Source organism: Cynocephalus volans, chromosome 14 (genome assembly GCF_027409185.1).
Source record: "Cynocephalus volans isolate mCynVol1 chromosome 14, mCynVol1.pri, whole genome shotgun sequence".
In the NCBI taxonomy this organism is placed as follows: domain Eukaryota; kingdom Metazoa; phylum Chordata; class Mammalia; order Dermoptera; family Cynocephalidae; genus Cynocephalus; species Cynocephalus volans.
This window is the reverse complement of record NC_084473.1, coordinates 85,992,376-86,008,834: the sequence shown is the minus strand read 5'-3', so window position 1 is coordinate 86,008,834 and position 16,459 is coordinate 85,992,376. Positions and strand designations below refer to the sequence as shown.

At 42.1% G+C, this 16,459-nt stretch overlaps 1 protein-coding gene across 1 annotated transcript; it reads left to right on the top strand.

Moving 5' to 3' along the window:
* Positions 1 to 1,021: 1,021 nt before the first annotated feature.
* SLC20A1 (solute carrier family 20 member 1) lies at positions 1,022 to 14,924 on the top strand. The gene is made up of 11 exons (XM_063078216.1): positions 1,022 to 1,245; positions 1,592 to 2,197; positions 2,358 to 2,498; positions 2,688 to 2,773; positions 6,507 to 6,603; positions 8,965 to 9,084; positions 10,645 to 10,914; positions 11,020 to 11,578; positions 12,209 to 12,394; positions 12,904 to 12,988; positions 13,956 to 14,924. The coding sequence occupies exons 2-11, from the start codon at positions 1,870 to 1,872 to the stop codon at positions 14,112 to 14,114; spliced, it is 2,031 nt and encodes a 676-aa protein (XP_062934286.1). The 5' UTR covers positions 1,022 to 1,245; positions 1,592 to 1,869; the 3' UTR covers positions 14,115 to 14,924.
* The last annotated feature ends 1,535 nt before the right edge of the window (positions 14,925 to 16,459 follow it).

The window sequence follows — 16,459 nt, the reverse complement described above, 5'->3', positions numbered from 1 at the left end:
AACACCAAGGTCCAAGGTTTAACCCCTGTACCGGCCAGCCGCCAAAGAAAGAAAAGAAAAGGAAAAAAAAAGGAGCAAAACGGAGATTAGCATTTCCTGAACACCTACTCAATTCTAGTCACAGTCGTACACGTTAACTCATTTAATCACCGCCCAAGGTCGGTACCAACTGTTAACATTTTACATCCGTGAGAACCACTGAGAGATCTGGGACCTGGTCAAGGTGACACACTGCAGCAAGTAGGAGTCAGAATTTGAATCCGAAGCAGTGTCCTTCCCCGTTGCACCACAGTAAACGCAGGTCTGCAGCGGGGAAATTAATGACCCACAGCCATCCTGTAGCTCTGGGCCCTAAATGGGAGACAAACTGGGCCCCGTGACTCTTCAGTCTTTCTGTTTTCGGCTAACTGCGTGACTGCGGGAGCAAGGCGACCACGTGAGCGTCCACCCCCATGCGAGGGACCGCGCCCATCTGCCCAAGGACAAATCACAGGTGCGACATGCCAAAAATGGATCCGGAGCCCCAGGGCGCAAGCTCCACCGCAGCAGCGCCGGGCGGACAGGAGGGAAGCGGGCCAGGTGTAGCCCCCCGGCGCGGCAAGTCATAAATGCGCTGAAAGTGAGGCTTTAGGAGCCGCCAGCATGGCAAGACGGGGTCCGCGAAGGAGGAACCAGGAACGACCTCCGACGTGGCCTCCGCTACTTCCCACGATGACCTCCGGGGGGGGGGGGGCGTGAGGGTCCTCTGCCCGTAACCAGGCTCCGCGGACAGACGGCACAGAAAACGCCCGGGCGAGGCCGACGGGAGGGGGCCGTGCCGCCCCACGTGGACGAGCTCCCCGCTGGGGGCGTGGCCGCCGGCGCAGTCCGGACCAATGAGCGCCACCGTCTGGCTCACCCGGCCGGGCGCGCGGGGCTGGCGGGGGCTGCGTCATCCCGGGGGCGGGGCCTCAGGCCGGCGCGAGGCGCGGCAGGTCACGCGGGCGCGGCGCCGGCTATAAGTACTAGCCGGCGGCGTGTTCCGCTAGGGTGATGGCCGCCGGCGCGCGCTGCGTGCTTCCTCTTCTCCGCCGCTGAGGTGCCCGCGGCTGCTTCCTGGGTGGGTCGCGAGCCCCGCCGAGTCGTCCCCGGTGCCGCCGTCCCCGGCCGCGCGGTCGCCGAGCGCAGGTGCCTGCGTCCGTGGCTCCAGCCCGCCGCCCGCAGCCTCGATCTCCTCGTCTGCCGCTCGGCCCTTCGTTTCCCCTGGTGAGTGGTGGCGACGCCCTGAGAAGCCTCTTTCTTCTCCCCGGGGCCAGGGGGGCGGGCTTCTGGCGACGCGGCCGTCCGCCTCCCTCCCCCGGGAGGCGCGCGCGGGAACGGCCCTTTTCCGGTTTGCGCGCGGGCTGGCGGCGCGGGGGCCGGGCTTGGGCGCGCGGGGTCTGGGGAGCCCCTGGCGCCACGTGCCCGCCGCCTGGCGCGTCCTACTGGGGATTCGGGACGAGGGTGGCGGGCGGAGGTCATGGCGGGGGCCCGGGTCGCGTGGGCAGAGCGGGACGCAATGCTGGCACCCGAGGGGCGCGCTGCTATTGTCATTTTTTTCCCCACCCCCCAGGATGAACTTGCACCCTTTTTCTTCTTCGCCATGGAATTCTCCGTGCTTTTAGTCCTCCAGAGCCAAAGACACCCCAGACAACAGATGCCCATACGCAGCGTATAGCAGTAACTCCCAGCTCGGTTTTCGTGCCGTAGTTTACAGTATTTAATTTTATATAATATATATTATTTATTATAGCATTATTCGATACCTCATATTCTGTTTACACATCTTGAAAGTCGCTCAGTAATTCTCATTCATTAAAAAAACCACTAATCTAGAGAGTGGCCTCTACCATGGCAACGCTGGTCACCAGTGCTGTAGCTGCTACTGCTGCTTCTGGGGTGGACTACCTATGGATGCTCATCCTGGGCTTCATTATTGCATTTGTCTTGGCATTTTCCGTGGGAGCCAATGATGTAGCAAATTCGTTTGGTACAGCTGTGGGCTCAGGTGTAGTGACCCTGAAGCAAGCCTGCATCCTTGCTAGCATCTTTGAAACAGTGGGCTCGGTCTTACTGGGGGCCAAAGTGAGCGAAACCATCCGGAAGGGCTTGATTGACGTAGAGAGGTACAACTCCACCCAAGCGCTGCTGATGGCCGGCTCCGTCAGTGCTATGTTTGGTAAGTTTTATGTATTATCCTCTTAGTGTTGGGTGAACAAATGTGTATCATGGGTGGTTCCATTTTTCTGGTGAACCTTTTCAGATTATTTCCTTCAGAAGGCACTGCTTACATAATAGAATTTTGCCATTCACTTAATTAAAACTTGACTGTGTTTTAGGTTCTGCTGTGTGGCAACTAGTGGCTTCGTTTTTGAAGCTCCCCATTTCTGGGACCCATTGTATCGTTGGTGCAACCATTGGTTTCTCCTTCGTGGCACATGGGCAGAAGGGTGTCAAGTGGTCTGAACTGATCAAAATTGGTATGTTTAATTCTGAATGGCTTCTTAACTTTTATTCTCGTTATAGGTTACTGTGGCATTGTGTATGGGAGTATATGGTGTAAAATGGCGGGACAGACTTAAGAGTTTTGCAAATAGAAAGTTAACAACGTGTTTTTTGGTTCCTGGTTTTCATTAGTTGACGTTTTTTCTCAATCTGTTCTGTTCCAGTGCTGTCTTGGTTCATCTCTCCACTGCTTTCTGGTATCATGTCTGGAATTTTATTCTTCCTTGTTCGTGCATTCATCCTCCGTAAGGTAATCTGCCCTCTGTTAATGACCTTTCATAGGCAACACTATATTGAATTCAGATCCAGTGGCCTTCTTGCTGATGTGATTGGTGTGTAGATATATGGGCTTGGAAAGTTAAAAAAGTTCTTTGTGTTCCATACACCTTGTATGTTCTGGAGTTCTCTGAAAGAAACAAGTTTTTAATACCCGAAAAGGCATTCAGGAAGGAAAAATTGAATGAGTCACTGTGGTGTGCCAAGAAGTAGGAGAGTGAAAAAATAAGGAAATTTATTTAGGATGGCTTCTCCTAGCTGTATGCAGATTACTGCTTTATGTAAACCACCATTATATTTAGACCAATCTGAATTGTGAATTTAGGGTTCAGTAGATCCCCTGTGGCTTTTTCTAAGCTCCCAGTTAAATGGGTCTTCACAGTTTATAAGCTCCAGATGAGGACTCCACCTCCCACAGTGACGTCTCCAGTTTCTCAGACTAGCTAAAAACAATCAGTAAAGGTAGTTGATTTTGGCAAAAAAAAAACCCCAAAAAACAAAAAGAAAATTCAGGCAGCCATTTAATTTCCTGTCCATTTGAAAATCCCTTCTGAGGGAAGTGGTAGCATTTCTTTTATCAAGAAGTCTGAGGCTGGCTCCAAAGTAAATGTAGACAACAAGGGACTATGTTGGCATTGGACTGAGTTACAGTAAGAATAAATGTATTTTTCTCAGGAAACAAAGTTGTCCTTTTTCTAAGGTGAATGGCTCTTAATGGTCCATTGTAAGCTCTTAAAAATGCCCCTAAACTGTAGAAATCTGAGTCAAGGGAGATAAGTAGCTTAATCCCAAGAGGTAAGAATGTATTCAGACCCACTTGTCTGGTCTAGTTTTAAGCTTCTTTAGGGAAGGATTTGCACCTTTTCTCTGTAGAAATTCTATGACTGGCAAAGTGATTCACTGATCACTGTTGCCCCTAACCTGAGTCTGGCAGTTTATGTAGCATTTTGAAAATTTGAAATATCTGTAGTTTGGTGTTAACAGCTCATTGATGTTGACTGATTCCAAGTTGGGTACTGTTTTATTCAGCCAGCAGGTATGTTTAGCACCTGCCCTGCTGCTCCCCACAACTGCAGTGTATGATGTGATAGGATGCTTAACTTTGAGGCTCACCAGTAGTCATGGACCAGATTTTTTAGTGTTCTTGTTTACGCCCTGTATCCTGCTACGTACCAGAGAATCAGATGAATGAGTAGGATTGCCTGTTAGGGATTCCTGCTGTATAAAGGTTTATACTCACCCTTTGTTGGTTATTGGGAAGCAGATCACTCTGATTCTGGAGAGGCATCTGCACAAAACAAACTTGTCTTCTTTCCTGGAGGGAGAATGGTGGTGCCCTGAGGTGCAAAGTGTTTTTCTTTTCCTTTTTTTTTTTTAATTTAAAAAAATTGCTTTTTAAAAAGTTTCCGATTTCTGAATGTTTGTTCCAAGGGTGTTGGTAATCTAGTAGGAAAAGGCAGAGTGGAGGTGAGGTACTTCTGTTAAAGGACTGTGGCATTAAACAAAAGGAATATAGGGGAAAGGAAAAGTTTTCCTGTTGAATAATTAAATTCTAGTCAAACAAAACGGGGCTTTCAGCATTTGTTAGGAGTCACATAAAATATATTTAGGATGTTTTCTCTTTTTTTTGGACAAAAACTTACAGGAACGTCTAATATGTAAAAAAAAAAAAATAAATAAAATAAAGTATCCCGGTGAAGGTGGGGGGGTTAAGAAGACCTGTTCCCATACCACATAACTAGATGAGGTATTCACATTATTACCAGGTGAAGTTTTAAGTATGTGTTAGGTGGATTGTATGGTGATAAAAATTGTTAGCCCTGGTTACCTCTTGGTGTAGTGAGTGGGAGGAGGCTGGAGAGGGAGTAGAAGAGATACCTTTCTTTTTTTTTTTTTTTTTACCTTTTTCCTAGGCTCTTAGGAAATTTAACTTAAAAAAACAAACAAACTATGTGCCTCTATTGTATAATAAACTATTTGTAGTGTCTTTCATTCCCTACCCCATTCCTAACTACTATTGTTTGTTTACCTTAGGGAATACTTGATTGAGCAGAGGCTACTTAACTCTGACCAGTCAATTACACTTTGATTTGTAGATAACCATATTGCCAAATAGTCTTTGAAAAGCTGTTAAGGGAAGTCCCCACATAATGTCTATAGAACCCTAGGTGGGTTTTAACCTTTTGTGGGGGAATGTCTTAGGTTTTTGGGAGAATTTTCTTATAACTATGGATAGTCTTTGGAAGAAAAATATTCTGTTCAGGTTCATAACCTTGTTAACTGCCCTCAGGGTGTGACCAGCACTGTTGAGTTATTCAGGGATGCTGAACATGCTATCTGTTCACATTCTTTTAAACAGTGGATAAGAGAGGTAAAATTCACAGTGGCTTTTTCGTTTTTTTTTTTTCCTCTGTATCTTTGAGTCACAGTGGTTTTCAATGAGGGCCTGTCTTCTCTCCTGATTGATAGGGCACCGGAACTCCACCCATGGTTCTCTGAGCTTTCTCTTCTGTTTCATTGATGTTAAGCTGGTACCTCCCTCTCTCCAGTGTTTTGGTAATTCTTGTCAGACTCTTTAGATCACTTTGGGTCTTTCCCTCTATCTCTTCCCCTCTAAGATTTTCTGTTGGAATTTTGATCATGATAGCATTAAACCTTTAGGCTAAGGTCTTTAGAGTTTGGCCATCATATTTATTCAGACCTGTGCTTCCATTCTTTAAATGTTTGACTTGGGTGTTTTCCTGTAGAATTAATGTACGTTCATTGTAAGTGGAACTCATTTTCAGTCATATTGGCCTTGCAGTTCCTTAAACATTTCAAGTTTTTGCCTTGGGGCCTCTGTACTTCCAGATATGTGGAACATTCAACCTCTAAGTAGCCAGGTGGCTGGCTGGCTTCTCTACCCCTAGTTAATATAGATGGCTTGTTGGCTTACTACTTCAAGTTTCTGCTCAGCTGATGCTCACTCCCTGACCCCCCTGAATTAAAATATGCCCCTCCTTCCATCACTGTCACCTTACCTTTTATTTTTCTTCACAGCATTTATCAGTACTTTATTATCTCATACTAGAATGTGAATGTCAGTTCTGTGAGGACAGGAACTTGTTCTCATTCCCTCCTATATTTTAGTGCCCAGAATAGTGCTTGGCACACAGTCTGTTGAAGGAGTGGATGACCTAGTGCACAGTTGATTTTTATCTTTGCATTTTGGCAAAGCATTAATTATGGCATATTTATCAGATGTTGAGATAAGATGGGTGGTTGCAGGTATATTCTCCATGTTTTATTTTCAATAAATCTTTGAAAGTATAAAGCCAGGTAGGCAGTGTTCTAACATCTCATAGTCAGTTTTTTGACATCTGTTACAAATATAGTAACCTCAGGCATGTGCTCAGGTTTACATGTGGACTTCAGATACCTTAGAACATGGGTACTGAAACTGATTATTCAGGACGTTATCAGTCACTGGGTATAGGTAGACTTCATATTAAAAGTAGCAAAAAAAATAAAATCTGTAGTTAGAAGGTGGAATTAACATTTGTAGGGAGACTTCCAGGAGCAACTGCAAAGGAAAAGCCTATTTGGCCTTGGAAACTACTGTGGAGAGTAATATGGCACTGTAATTCCTGAACCTGCTCCGTTACAAGGTCCTGTGGGAAGTGGGTTAACTTACAGCTTTTAAGATTTTGATCTTAATCGTTTTACAGGCAAATCCAGTCCCTAATGGTTTGCGAGCTTTGCCAGTTTTCTATGCCTGCACAATTGGAATAAACCTCTTTTCCATCATGTATACTGGAGCACCGTGTAAGTGTATATCAAAATATCTAAATGTGAATTTAAAGTTGTTTACAAAACTTGCATTAAATGCCCAATTTACCCCTTTTTGCTTTACAGGGCTGAAATCTCCTAGAAGGTGGCTGGCCTGCACCCATTTCAGAAGGCTGCAGGCTAGTGTATGCTGAGTTAACCTAGATAGTTTTTCAACCAAAGAGACCTGCTCAGATTCTAAATCACTGCAGACCTTTCCTCTTTAGTCTTCACAGGATTTCACCGATAATATGATCTTCTCCCTCCCTTTCTCCTATCTATGCTAAAAATGCTGGAATTGATACTGATCTCCACTACTGAAGAGTCATTAGTTATACGTGGTCTTCAATAGTCAGTCATCTAGGACTGGTTTGCTGGATGTTCTCATTTTTCTCTCCCAAACGGAGCTACTTTTGTTTCTAAGTACTAAATTTACTCCCTGAATCTGCTTGAATGAGAAGAGTTGGGATGTTTAACACCTGGTCTAAGTGCACTTGGAAGAAGAATTCATGCAGCTGAGAGGAAAAATAATTTGTGAGAATATGTTTGAAATATTATTTTCATGTTGGGACTAAGGCAAGGCACGGATTAAATTATGGTGCTACATGGTTAATTTAGCAGCTACAAAAGGTAGATAACTTGTAACTTGTCAGTCAGGACAGTACAGTTTTGGTATCTAGGATTGCTTGGCTTGGTGGTCTGTGACTGTGTAGTCAGTGGCATTTAATCTCTTGATGGTGACCCACTGGAAGAAATATATTGTATGTTGCTGCCCAGGACACACACGCAGAGAGAGAAAGATAACTGGAATAGTGTTATGAAGCCACTTATTACTATGTACTATGTGCTCATATTTTGAAATACTCTTTTTTGGTTTTTTTTAATGCTCATTGTGGCTCACTATATTGATTTCATTTCCGAGTAATGGGTTGTGATTTGCTTCTTAAACCTCACTGAAGTAATGTCACTGAGCAAAATGGATTGAACTAAATATTTTTAACCTTGCCTTTATCCTTGGAATAATCAGGAAAGAAACACAGCTTTATAAGAATATCGATCTTATGGGATACCAGACTCCTTACCAAATGGTGCAGATGAAAAAAAACTTGTATGCCAAATTTCCATTCTGTTGTAAATTGTGTTCTCCTTCATGCTGAACTGAAAAGTCTCCCATGAGCCTCTAAGCACTTATGGTTTATGTGATAGCAGCAAAGCTCATAGTTAAGTGAAATTAGAAACAAAATTTGAAATGTTTTTGAAAATGGAAACTTTCATATTTTTGTTTTGTCCTGTATGGATCATTTATAAGAAAAACAAGTCTTTCATTTCCTCTTTTGACTTGGAACATAGCAGATGTAAATTGTATTAGAGATTAAATTTCATGTATATTTTAGTTTGTATGAATATGTGATCAGTATCGAAAGCGGTTAAAATGAAATGACAGTCACCATAGAACTTTAGTTTTGAGGGGACCTCAATTTATTTCTGATTTTTAAAGATTAATCATTTTGGGGGGGCAATAGAATTTCCATTTTTCAAAGTAATTTAATATCTAATAAGGAAAATAGAGCAAAATGAGTACAAGTAACTGAGCTATTGTATAAACTGCAGATCATTATACCATCTTTCAGGCTTACATAGGATTGTATAATGCTTTGTTTCTGTCTTTAGTACAGGATAGCAGCTTGGACTCTTTTGGCATGCAAGTAACACTTTATGGCTATTACTGATCCTTGAGCCATGTGAAAAGTGTTGGTAGATAAGTTTCTTTTTAAGATAAGGCTTATTAGTGAAATTACCACTAAACTTTCCCTTTTTTGAAAGACAAAACTTTAAACTATTATCTGTTTTCTGTATCTTAGTTTGGTCATGCTTTCAAAGGGAACTTTTCCACAGAGTTATATCAACATGACAAATGTGGCTACTGGCGTACTTTTCTGACATTAAAGTAAATCTGTTTGTGCAGATGTTATGATAGTTACAGTCAGGAGCAGGAGAGTGGAATGATTTTGTCTTTTTCATAGCTAGTCTCAGGTCCTCATATAGTATGTCAATCTTCACTGTCCTCTAAAGTGAAGAAAGGAAAAGAGGTAGTTTGTGAGAAAGCTTAGAGCACTTGAGTCTAGCAGATGTTCAGGTGGACCAAGCTGAGGTGTGTTTACTATGATCACTGGATTTTTCTCCCAGATTTGTGTAGCCATTAGCACAGTAAGCCCTGCGGAATTCAAGTTGACAGCAGCTGTCGAGGGTGATGGGCTGGCTTGGGGAACCCCTCAGAGTCCCCAGAGGAGGGTTTACATATTATTGGCAGGGGGCCGTTGCCCTGGGGTTTTCAAGATGCACCATTTTATCTCCTAGTGCTGGGCTTTGACAAACTTCCTCTGTGGGGTACCATCCTCATCTCGGTGGGCTGTGCAGTTTTCTGTGCCCTTATCGTCTGGTTCTTTGTATGTCCCAGGATGAAGAGAAAAATCGAACGTAAGTAATAAATTGCAGTGGAAAAATTAAACTACTAATGTTCTGCTTATTTCTTTTTGTTTGGTCACCTGTAAAAATCTATTTGGGTAGATTGATAAAGATTTTAAATGGAAATTTGAGGATATGGGTTTGTTGTCCAGGCTATGTTCTTAAATGGACTTAAAATGACCCTGAGCCCTAGTCATAAAGAATATTCGACCTGTGGTAAAGACAAGCAGGTCATTTAGTCTGTTTTTTCAATGTACCTTGGTCAGTTGCCAGTGACATAGTAAATACAGAGAAATTGTAGTCATTAAAAAAAAAAAAATTGAGGTACCTAATAAATATTTTCATAGAGGAAACATTTGCCCCAACCACGCTGTTCATGATTTCAAATTCAGACAAGCAAAGCTAAGTGTAATGTGTTTATCTGATAGTGTATGTGTGCTAGAATACATGTACACATGTTGTATTACCAATACCCATGTTGTTTAATACAAATTCATATACAGATACACAGTACTCATACTAGAATTGTAGCTCAAAGTCTAAAAGTAACCAGTCTCAAGTGTCATGTGAAGGAGTCAGGCCATTACCACCTATTATTGTGTGATTAAGTAGCAAGGAAATTTTGGTTAGTATTAGTCTTATTTAAATCTTGCATTCCTTTTTTAACTGGCCAGCTCTCTTTAGAAGAGTCATTTTCTGCCTTTTTGTCTGCAAGGCTAGGCGAGCGATTCACAGTCTGTGCTTTGGGAGCGGAGGGATGCACGGACTGCAGTGGCATTAGGAAGAATGCTGTGTCACTGCAGCTGAATTGAGGAGCTTCCGAGAGGATCTGTGCTAGTCTGGCTGTGCCGGGTGCACAGTGGGAATGAGGCTTTCAAAAACTCCCTGACCTCATTTTTCCATCACTCTGGGAGATGAGACAAGTCTGGATTTAATGCTCGTCTAGTTTGAGGTGCTGAACTGATAGGTAAACATACTGAGCACTGGCATGAAAGGCAGAAAATATTCCTATCTTGTCATGGAATTTAGAACAGTGAGGCACATCTCTGTTATAGAGGTGGACATTTAAGTGGTCATCTTTAGTTGTCTACCTTGAGCTGTGTCCCTTTGAACTCTTGGACTGAAATTTGGGAGAGTCCTTTTTTGAAAAGAACATGAATTAGGTGCAGATTTCCAGTTGTCTGGAATGCTTGAGCCACCTACCACTATAGAATGGGTCGGCAGGGAGGGAAGAGAGTCCTTTCATTTGGAGACGGTTGTAAAAATGAAAACAAAAACAAGCGGGATGCATCAGAGCCCGCAAAACCTAAAATGTTTACTCTCTGGCCCTTTACAACAAAAATTTGCTACCTTTTATACAGGGTGTACTGCATTGCTAGTTCTTGAGTGAAAGATGAGTTGTTGGCAAATAATAAAGCAGGCAGGAAAATCCTCCTGAATTTTATCTGAAGTTTACATACTTTCTTATTTTGAGATGGGTTTTTCGGGGTGGGAGAACAAGGGGAGGGAGATGTGTGGAACAGAACAAGGTAGTTTGGTCAAAACCAAACCAAAAAAACCCTTTTCTTCTAGGAGAAATAAAGTGTAGTCCTTCTGAAAGCCCCTTAATGGACAAAAAGAATAGCTTGAAAGAAGACCATGAAGAAACAAAGTTGTCTCTTGGTGATGGTGAAAGCGGGAATCCTGTTTCTGAGGTAGGGCCCACCACTGTGCCCCTCCGAGCTGTGGTGGAGGAGAGAACAGTCTCCTTCAAACTTGGAGATTTGGAGGAAGCTCCAGAGCGAGAGAGGCTTCCCAGCGTGGACCTGAAAGAAGAAACCAGCATAGATGGCACCATCGACAGTGAGTTGAAATTCCTAGAGTTTCACTTTGTTACCTGTATAGAAGTGAGGAAATTTTGGACTTTGTGCTCTTTGTATTGAATGTTACCTGTTTGTTCTTGGCTAGGTGCAGTGCAGTTGCCCAGTGGGAACCTTGTTCAGTTCAGTCAAGCCGTCAGCAACCAGATAAACTCCAGTGGCCACTATCAGTATCACACCGTGCATAAAGATTCTGGCTTGTACAAAGAGCTGCTCCATAAATTACATCTAGCCAAGGTGGGAGACTGCATGGGAGACTCTGGTGACAAACCCTTGAGGCGAAATAATAGCTATACTTCCTATACCATGGCAATATGTGGCATGCCTCTGGATTCATTCCGTGCCAAAGAAGGTGAACAGAAGGGTGAAGAAATGGAGAAGCTGACGTGGCCTAATGCAGACACCAAGAAGCGAATTCGAATGGACAGTTACACCAGTTACTGCAATGCTGTGTCTGACCTTCATTCGGCATCTGAGCTGGACATCAGTGTCAAGGCAGAGATGGGTCTGGGCAACAGAAAAGGAAGTAGTGGCTCTCTAGAAGAATGGTATGACCAGGATAAGCCTGAAGTCTCTCTCCTCTTCCAGTTCTTGCAGATCCTTACAGCCTGCTTCGGGTCATTTGCCCATGGTGGCAATGACGTCAGGTCAGTCGACTTTGAATCTTAGTATTGCTGACTTTTAAAACTGTCTTATCATTTTTATAAGCCTATGCTTGTGATAGTAGTACTCTGCCTCCCATGGTACACTGAATAGTGTAGATAGGTTGAGGTAATAGCCGTTATTAACTTAATAAAACAGTAAAGTTTTATTCTTTAGAGAGATTACAAAAAATATTTTAAACTTCTGTTAAATATAAACGCAGATGTCTTTCACAGAGAGGCCTTTTGCCTATCAAGATGTGATCTAGTTCTTTGATAGTAAATTGTGGGATGTAAGATGAAAAACTTAAATCACTGCCCTGTAAAATGAACTTGTAGGTCATTAGTCTTAGTTCTGTGGTTTGTAAACTGTTCATTAGAACCCAGGAATTGCTTTAAGCTACCTGTAGGAGGAAAGAGGACCCCAAATGCTTGGCACTCCCCTCCATCAGAACAGCTTTCATTCCCTTCTGTTGTGAATGTTGGGATTCTTTTTATTGCCTTTGAAAGAAAGGCTTGTGTACTGAATGAGCTTGAAAGCTGTGCTTTAGACAACCTAGGAAGTCATTTAGCAAATTGGATTTTGCTAAGATCTAGTTCTTCCTGAGAAATCTTCTTTGTCCTCTTTTCTTCCAGCAATGCCATTGGTCCTCTGGTTGCTTTGTATCTGGTTTATGACACAGGAGATGTTTCTTCAAAAGTGGCAACACCAATATGGCTTCTACTCTATGGTGGTGTTGGTATCTGTATTGGTCTGTGGGTTTGGGGAAGGAGAGTTATCCAGACAATGGGAAAGGATCTGACATCAATCACACCCTCTAGGTAAGTTGGGAAAGCAGGTCTTAGGCTAATACTCTCATTTTAAGAGATGTAATACTGTGTAGTGCTAACACACAAGTCTGGTTAGAGTACAAGTTTCCAGATGTTATTCTCATTATTGGTGTGAACTTTTTAGATTTTACTTATTGTTTAACCCTTAAACATTTTGGTCAAAATAACTTTTGAGAAAAGTGTATGTGCTAAGAGTGAATAGCTGTGTATACTTGGCTTATATTTGCCTTTACTTGGGAGCTAAGACTGTTTAATTCTTCAAAATAGAAGTGCAAACTTTAATAATGAACTTCCACAAGAACTTAAAACATCAAGCGTTAGGGTAAAGGGGAGTCCTGTGGCCCTGTTTATACGAGATTTCAGGAGTTATAGCAAATAAAGATGTCAGTGGAGGTTTTATCACTAGGTAGAACAAAGCAGGATTATGTTAACTTGAGGTAGTGTTAGCTTATCCAAAAGATGAAACTAAATTCTTCACCAGAATTTTCTTGTGTCTGTAGTGGCTTCAGTATTGAACTGGCATCTGCTCTCACTGTGGTAATTGCATCAAATATCGGCCTTCCCATCAGTACAACACATTGCAAAGTAAGTGTCATGGGAATATAATGTATCTTTTGAATGGTTTCTGGTAATAATGTAGGGATTTTTATCTTATTTCTGCAATATTTTGCTCTAGAAAGTTTTGTGCAGTTGGAGTCTTTTGAAGAGTTCACAAGTTTAGGACAAGTGACCACAAGAATAAAGGCTTATGTTTTATGATTTTTTGCATCTGTTCTTGTTTATGTAAGCAGTTAAATATATATTCTCCCCAAGTATTAGGAAAGTTCTTTTATATAGAGCTAGCTATGATTTCTGGCTATTGACCTCTTCCTTTGTTACTTAATCCTCCCTCATATGTCAAGAGTCATTTCTGCTTAGCACCATTATGTTCTTTTTCTTTGGGGGAAGCCATTCAGTGTCATTTGGGTATGTGCTAATAAACTTGTTAGCAGTTTGGTTCTGGCTAGATGGGTGATAGCTTGAAGCCCTGGTTTTAAAAAGTCTGTGAAGCTTGTTGGACTGTTGGAAGGGCAGTTTATTTACAGAAGGCATATATTCAGGGCCTCTCAGGATCGAAGTACTGAGAAACTTATTGAATTTTAAGGTTGCTTGGTCACTATATAATAATTACAGGAAGAGGAAGAAACTGGCTTCCTTAAGAGAACTTCAGTTCATCCGTCATGGAGCCTGCTGAGTCATCGTTTCCGTCAGGATATCTGGGCAGGAGATCATCTTTTAGGTCTAATATCAGCTGCCCTCTAAATGATCTTTGGAAAACCCAAAACTTAATTTATTACCAAAAGCAGTACATGTTCATTAAATTCTAGTAGCTCAGAAGGCAAAAGGAAAGTGTTTTCATATCGTTTTACCATAATTAGCACAGATTTAACGATTGGATTTTTATGTTGCCTTCATCTTCCCACAAGTAATCTTAACCTGTTGTAAACCAGCTTTCATGGAGTTGGTCTCATGCAGTTTTAGTGACCAGTTTTCCTTTGTCTTTCTCTCCTAGGTGGGATCTGTTGTATCCGTTGGCTGGCTCCGATCCAAGAAGGCTGTTGATTGGCGACTCTTTCGCAACATTTTTATGGCCTGGTTTGTCACAGTCCCCATTTCTGGTGTTATCAGTGCTGCTGTCATGGCAGTCTTCAAATATGTCATCAGCGTGTGAAGCTGAGTGAGATTAAAGTTTGTGTCAATGTTTGGGACCACCTTACATATTCCTGCTCCCTTGAAGAATGATTCCAGTGTTATCGAAGACTGACAATAGTCTTTTTAAAGTTTGGGAGCTGGGGGAGGGAAGTGTTACTTGTGCTATAATCGCTTTTGTGCTAAATATGACTTGTCTCCAAATTAGCTGTGTAAAATAGCTAGGTTTCCACTCGTTCCTAAAGAGATCCCTTTCCTTCTGGGCTGTGAATTCCTGTACATATTTCTCTACTTTTTGTATCAGGCTTCAATTCCATTATGTTTTAATGTTGTCTCTGAAAATAACTTGTGTGTTTTTTGTTTTTGTGTTTGCTTTTTTTTTTTTTTAATACAACCATGCAGAGTCATTTGATAGCGTGCTCTGCTTTGTTGATTTCACCAGCTTCTGCCCTAACACGCACAGGGATTTAACAAAAAATGTAACTGAAACTTTCCTTGTAGTCTCTTGTAGAAATAGAGTCATTGAATTATGCCCTCCTGTCAGTAGTGGCAAGTTCTGTTGGCATGTATGGGAAATTCTTAGAGGGACGAAGTTCTTTGGACACAGTGAAAATTTAAGTTAGTAGTAACTTCTTTACAGGCAATTCATTAACTGTTGCTAAGAAGAAGTAGGAAAAAAAAGACTTGGCAATCTTGATCATTTAAGATTTCTGGCAGTGTGGGATGGATGAATGAAGTGGAATATGAGTTTTGGGCAAGTTAAATGGGATAGCCTTCCATGTTCATCTGTCTACCTCTTAATTAAATAAAAAAGCCTACAGTTTTTAGAAAAGTTGTTCTTGTGGTTTTTGTTCATATTTAAATCATCTGGGCTCCAGATCAGTTAAGCTTTTTGTCATTCTTAGGAGAACGTAAATGTCTATGCAACTTACAGTCCCCTACTTCTCCCTGTTACGTTTCTTTTTGTTTTCATGTTTTGTTTTTGGGGGGTTTTTTTGGTGGTGGACTGGTTGGGGATCTGAACCCTTGACCTTGGTGTTATGTTTTTTTGTGATCCTACATCATGCACGACATTACTCCACAGCGACTATTGTAGCAATTTGGCACTTTCCTTTTTAATAGCACAGTCTAGACATTTTCATGTTACCATGTAAAGATCTACTCGTTTTTAATACCTGAAGTCTTCTTGTTTGAATGGACTATTTTGCCGTGACTTATTTTGTGTAGATAGTTTCTAGCTTTTTTAATACATAGAAAGCTACAAAGAGAGTGCGCACGCGCGTGTGTTTGTAGCTCAGCTTTATTTTAAAATTCTGTGTTGGGTTGTTCAATCTTGACCGTTTATCTCTTTACCCTGGATCAGAACAGTTAATGAAAAGCACATTTCTTTGCAGACTCAGTTGATGATTCCTATTCTGAGTTTTTGAGTTATTTAGAGTATTTTAATAGAAACAGGATAAGGCTATCCCTAGTCTGAGCTATGCCTGAGAGGTTAGACCACTGGTTGAGTACATGCCATTGTATCCTGTTGTCACTTTAATAATCTTACTACTGAAGAGTTCTCAATAAATTTTCACCATTTATTGTATTTTATTTTTTTGGCGGCTGGCTGGTACAGGGATTGAACCCTGGACGTTGGTATTATCGGCACCACGCTCTAACCAGCTGTGCTAACTGCCAGCCCTGTTCACCATTTAGTGTTAGGCAATGTACTAAGCTTTTTATATACATTTAGTCCTCAGGACCTTTTGTGGTAGGTCTTAGCCTTACTTTGTAGATGATGAAACAGGCCTGGAGAACTTCTGTACTTCCCCAATACTATATGTTAGCAAAGAGTTGTAGCTTTTGGGGCTGCCTAAAAAACAGCTTTATGACTTTTTATTTGAGGAAGAGGTGGGCCTGTGGTGAAGGGCAGCTGAGCATTAAGCTCTGAGCTGAGCTTCTGGGAGGAGACCCCTCAGTTCTGGAACTGGCCTCCCCGCTTGTTTGCTCTATGACCTCTCATAAGCCCAGATTCTTCCAGAGTCCTCAGATTAAGTAGAGAATAGCACCCTCCTCGACATTGTCCTCTTGGGGTAGGACAGCTGAGGAAAAAAAAAAAAGTTAATCTCCTACTACAAACTAACTTTTAGCACTACTGTTGGGTAATGTTCCAGATTCTCTCAGGGGCCTGAATGAAAATGTGAAAGTTTGCCTTTTACCATCAAACACAGCTTTCAGTTTTTGGCTCAGTGTGTGGGTGGCACTTGTGGGACTGTGGGGCCTTTGTCTTGGGCAGTGGTTCTCAACCAGAGGTGATTTTTGCTGTCCCTAGTCTCAATCCCCATCCTTCCCTTCATTCCATATGTGGTAGTATTGGGAGGCATT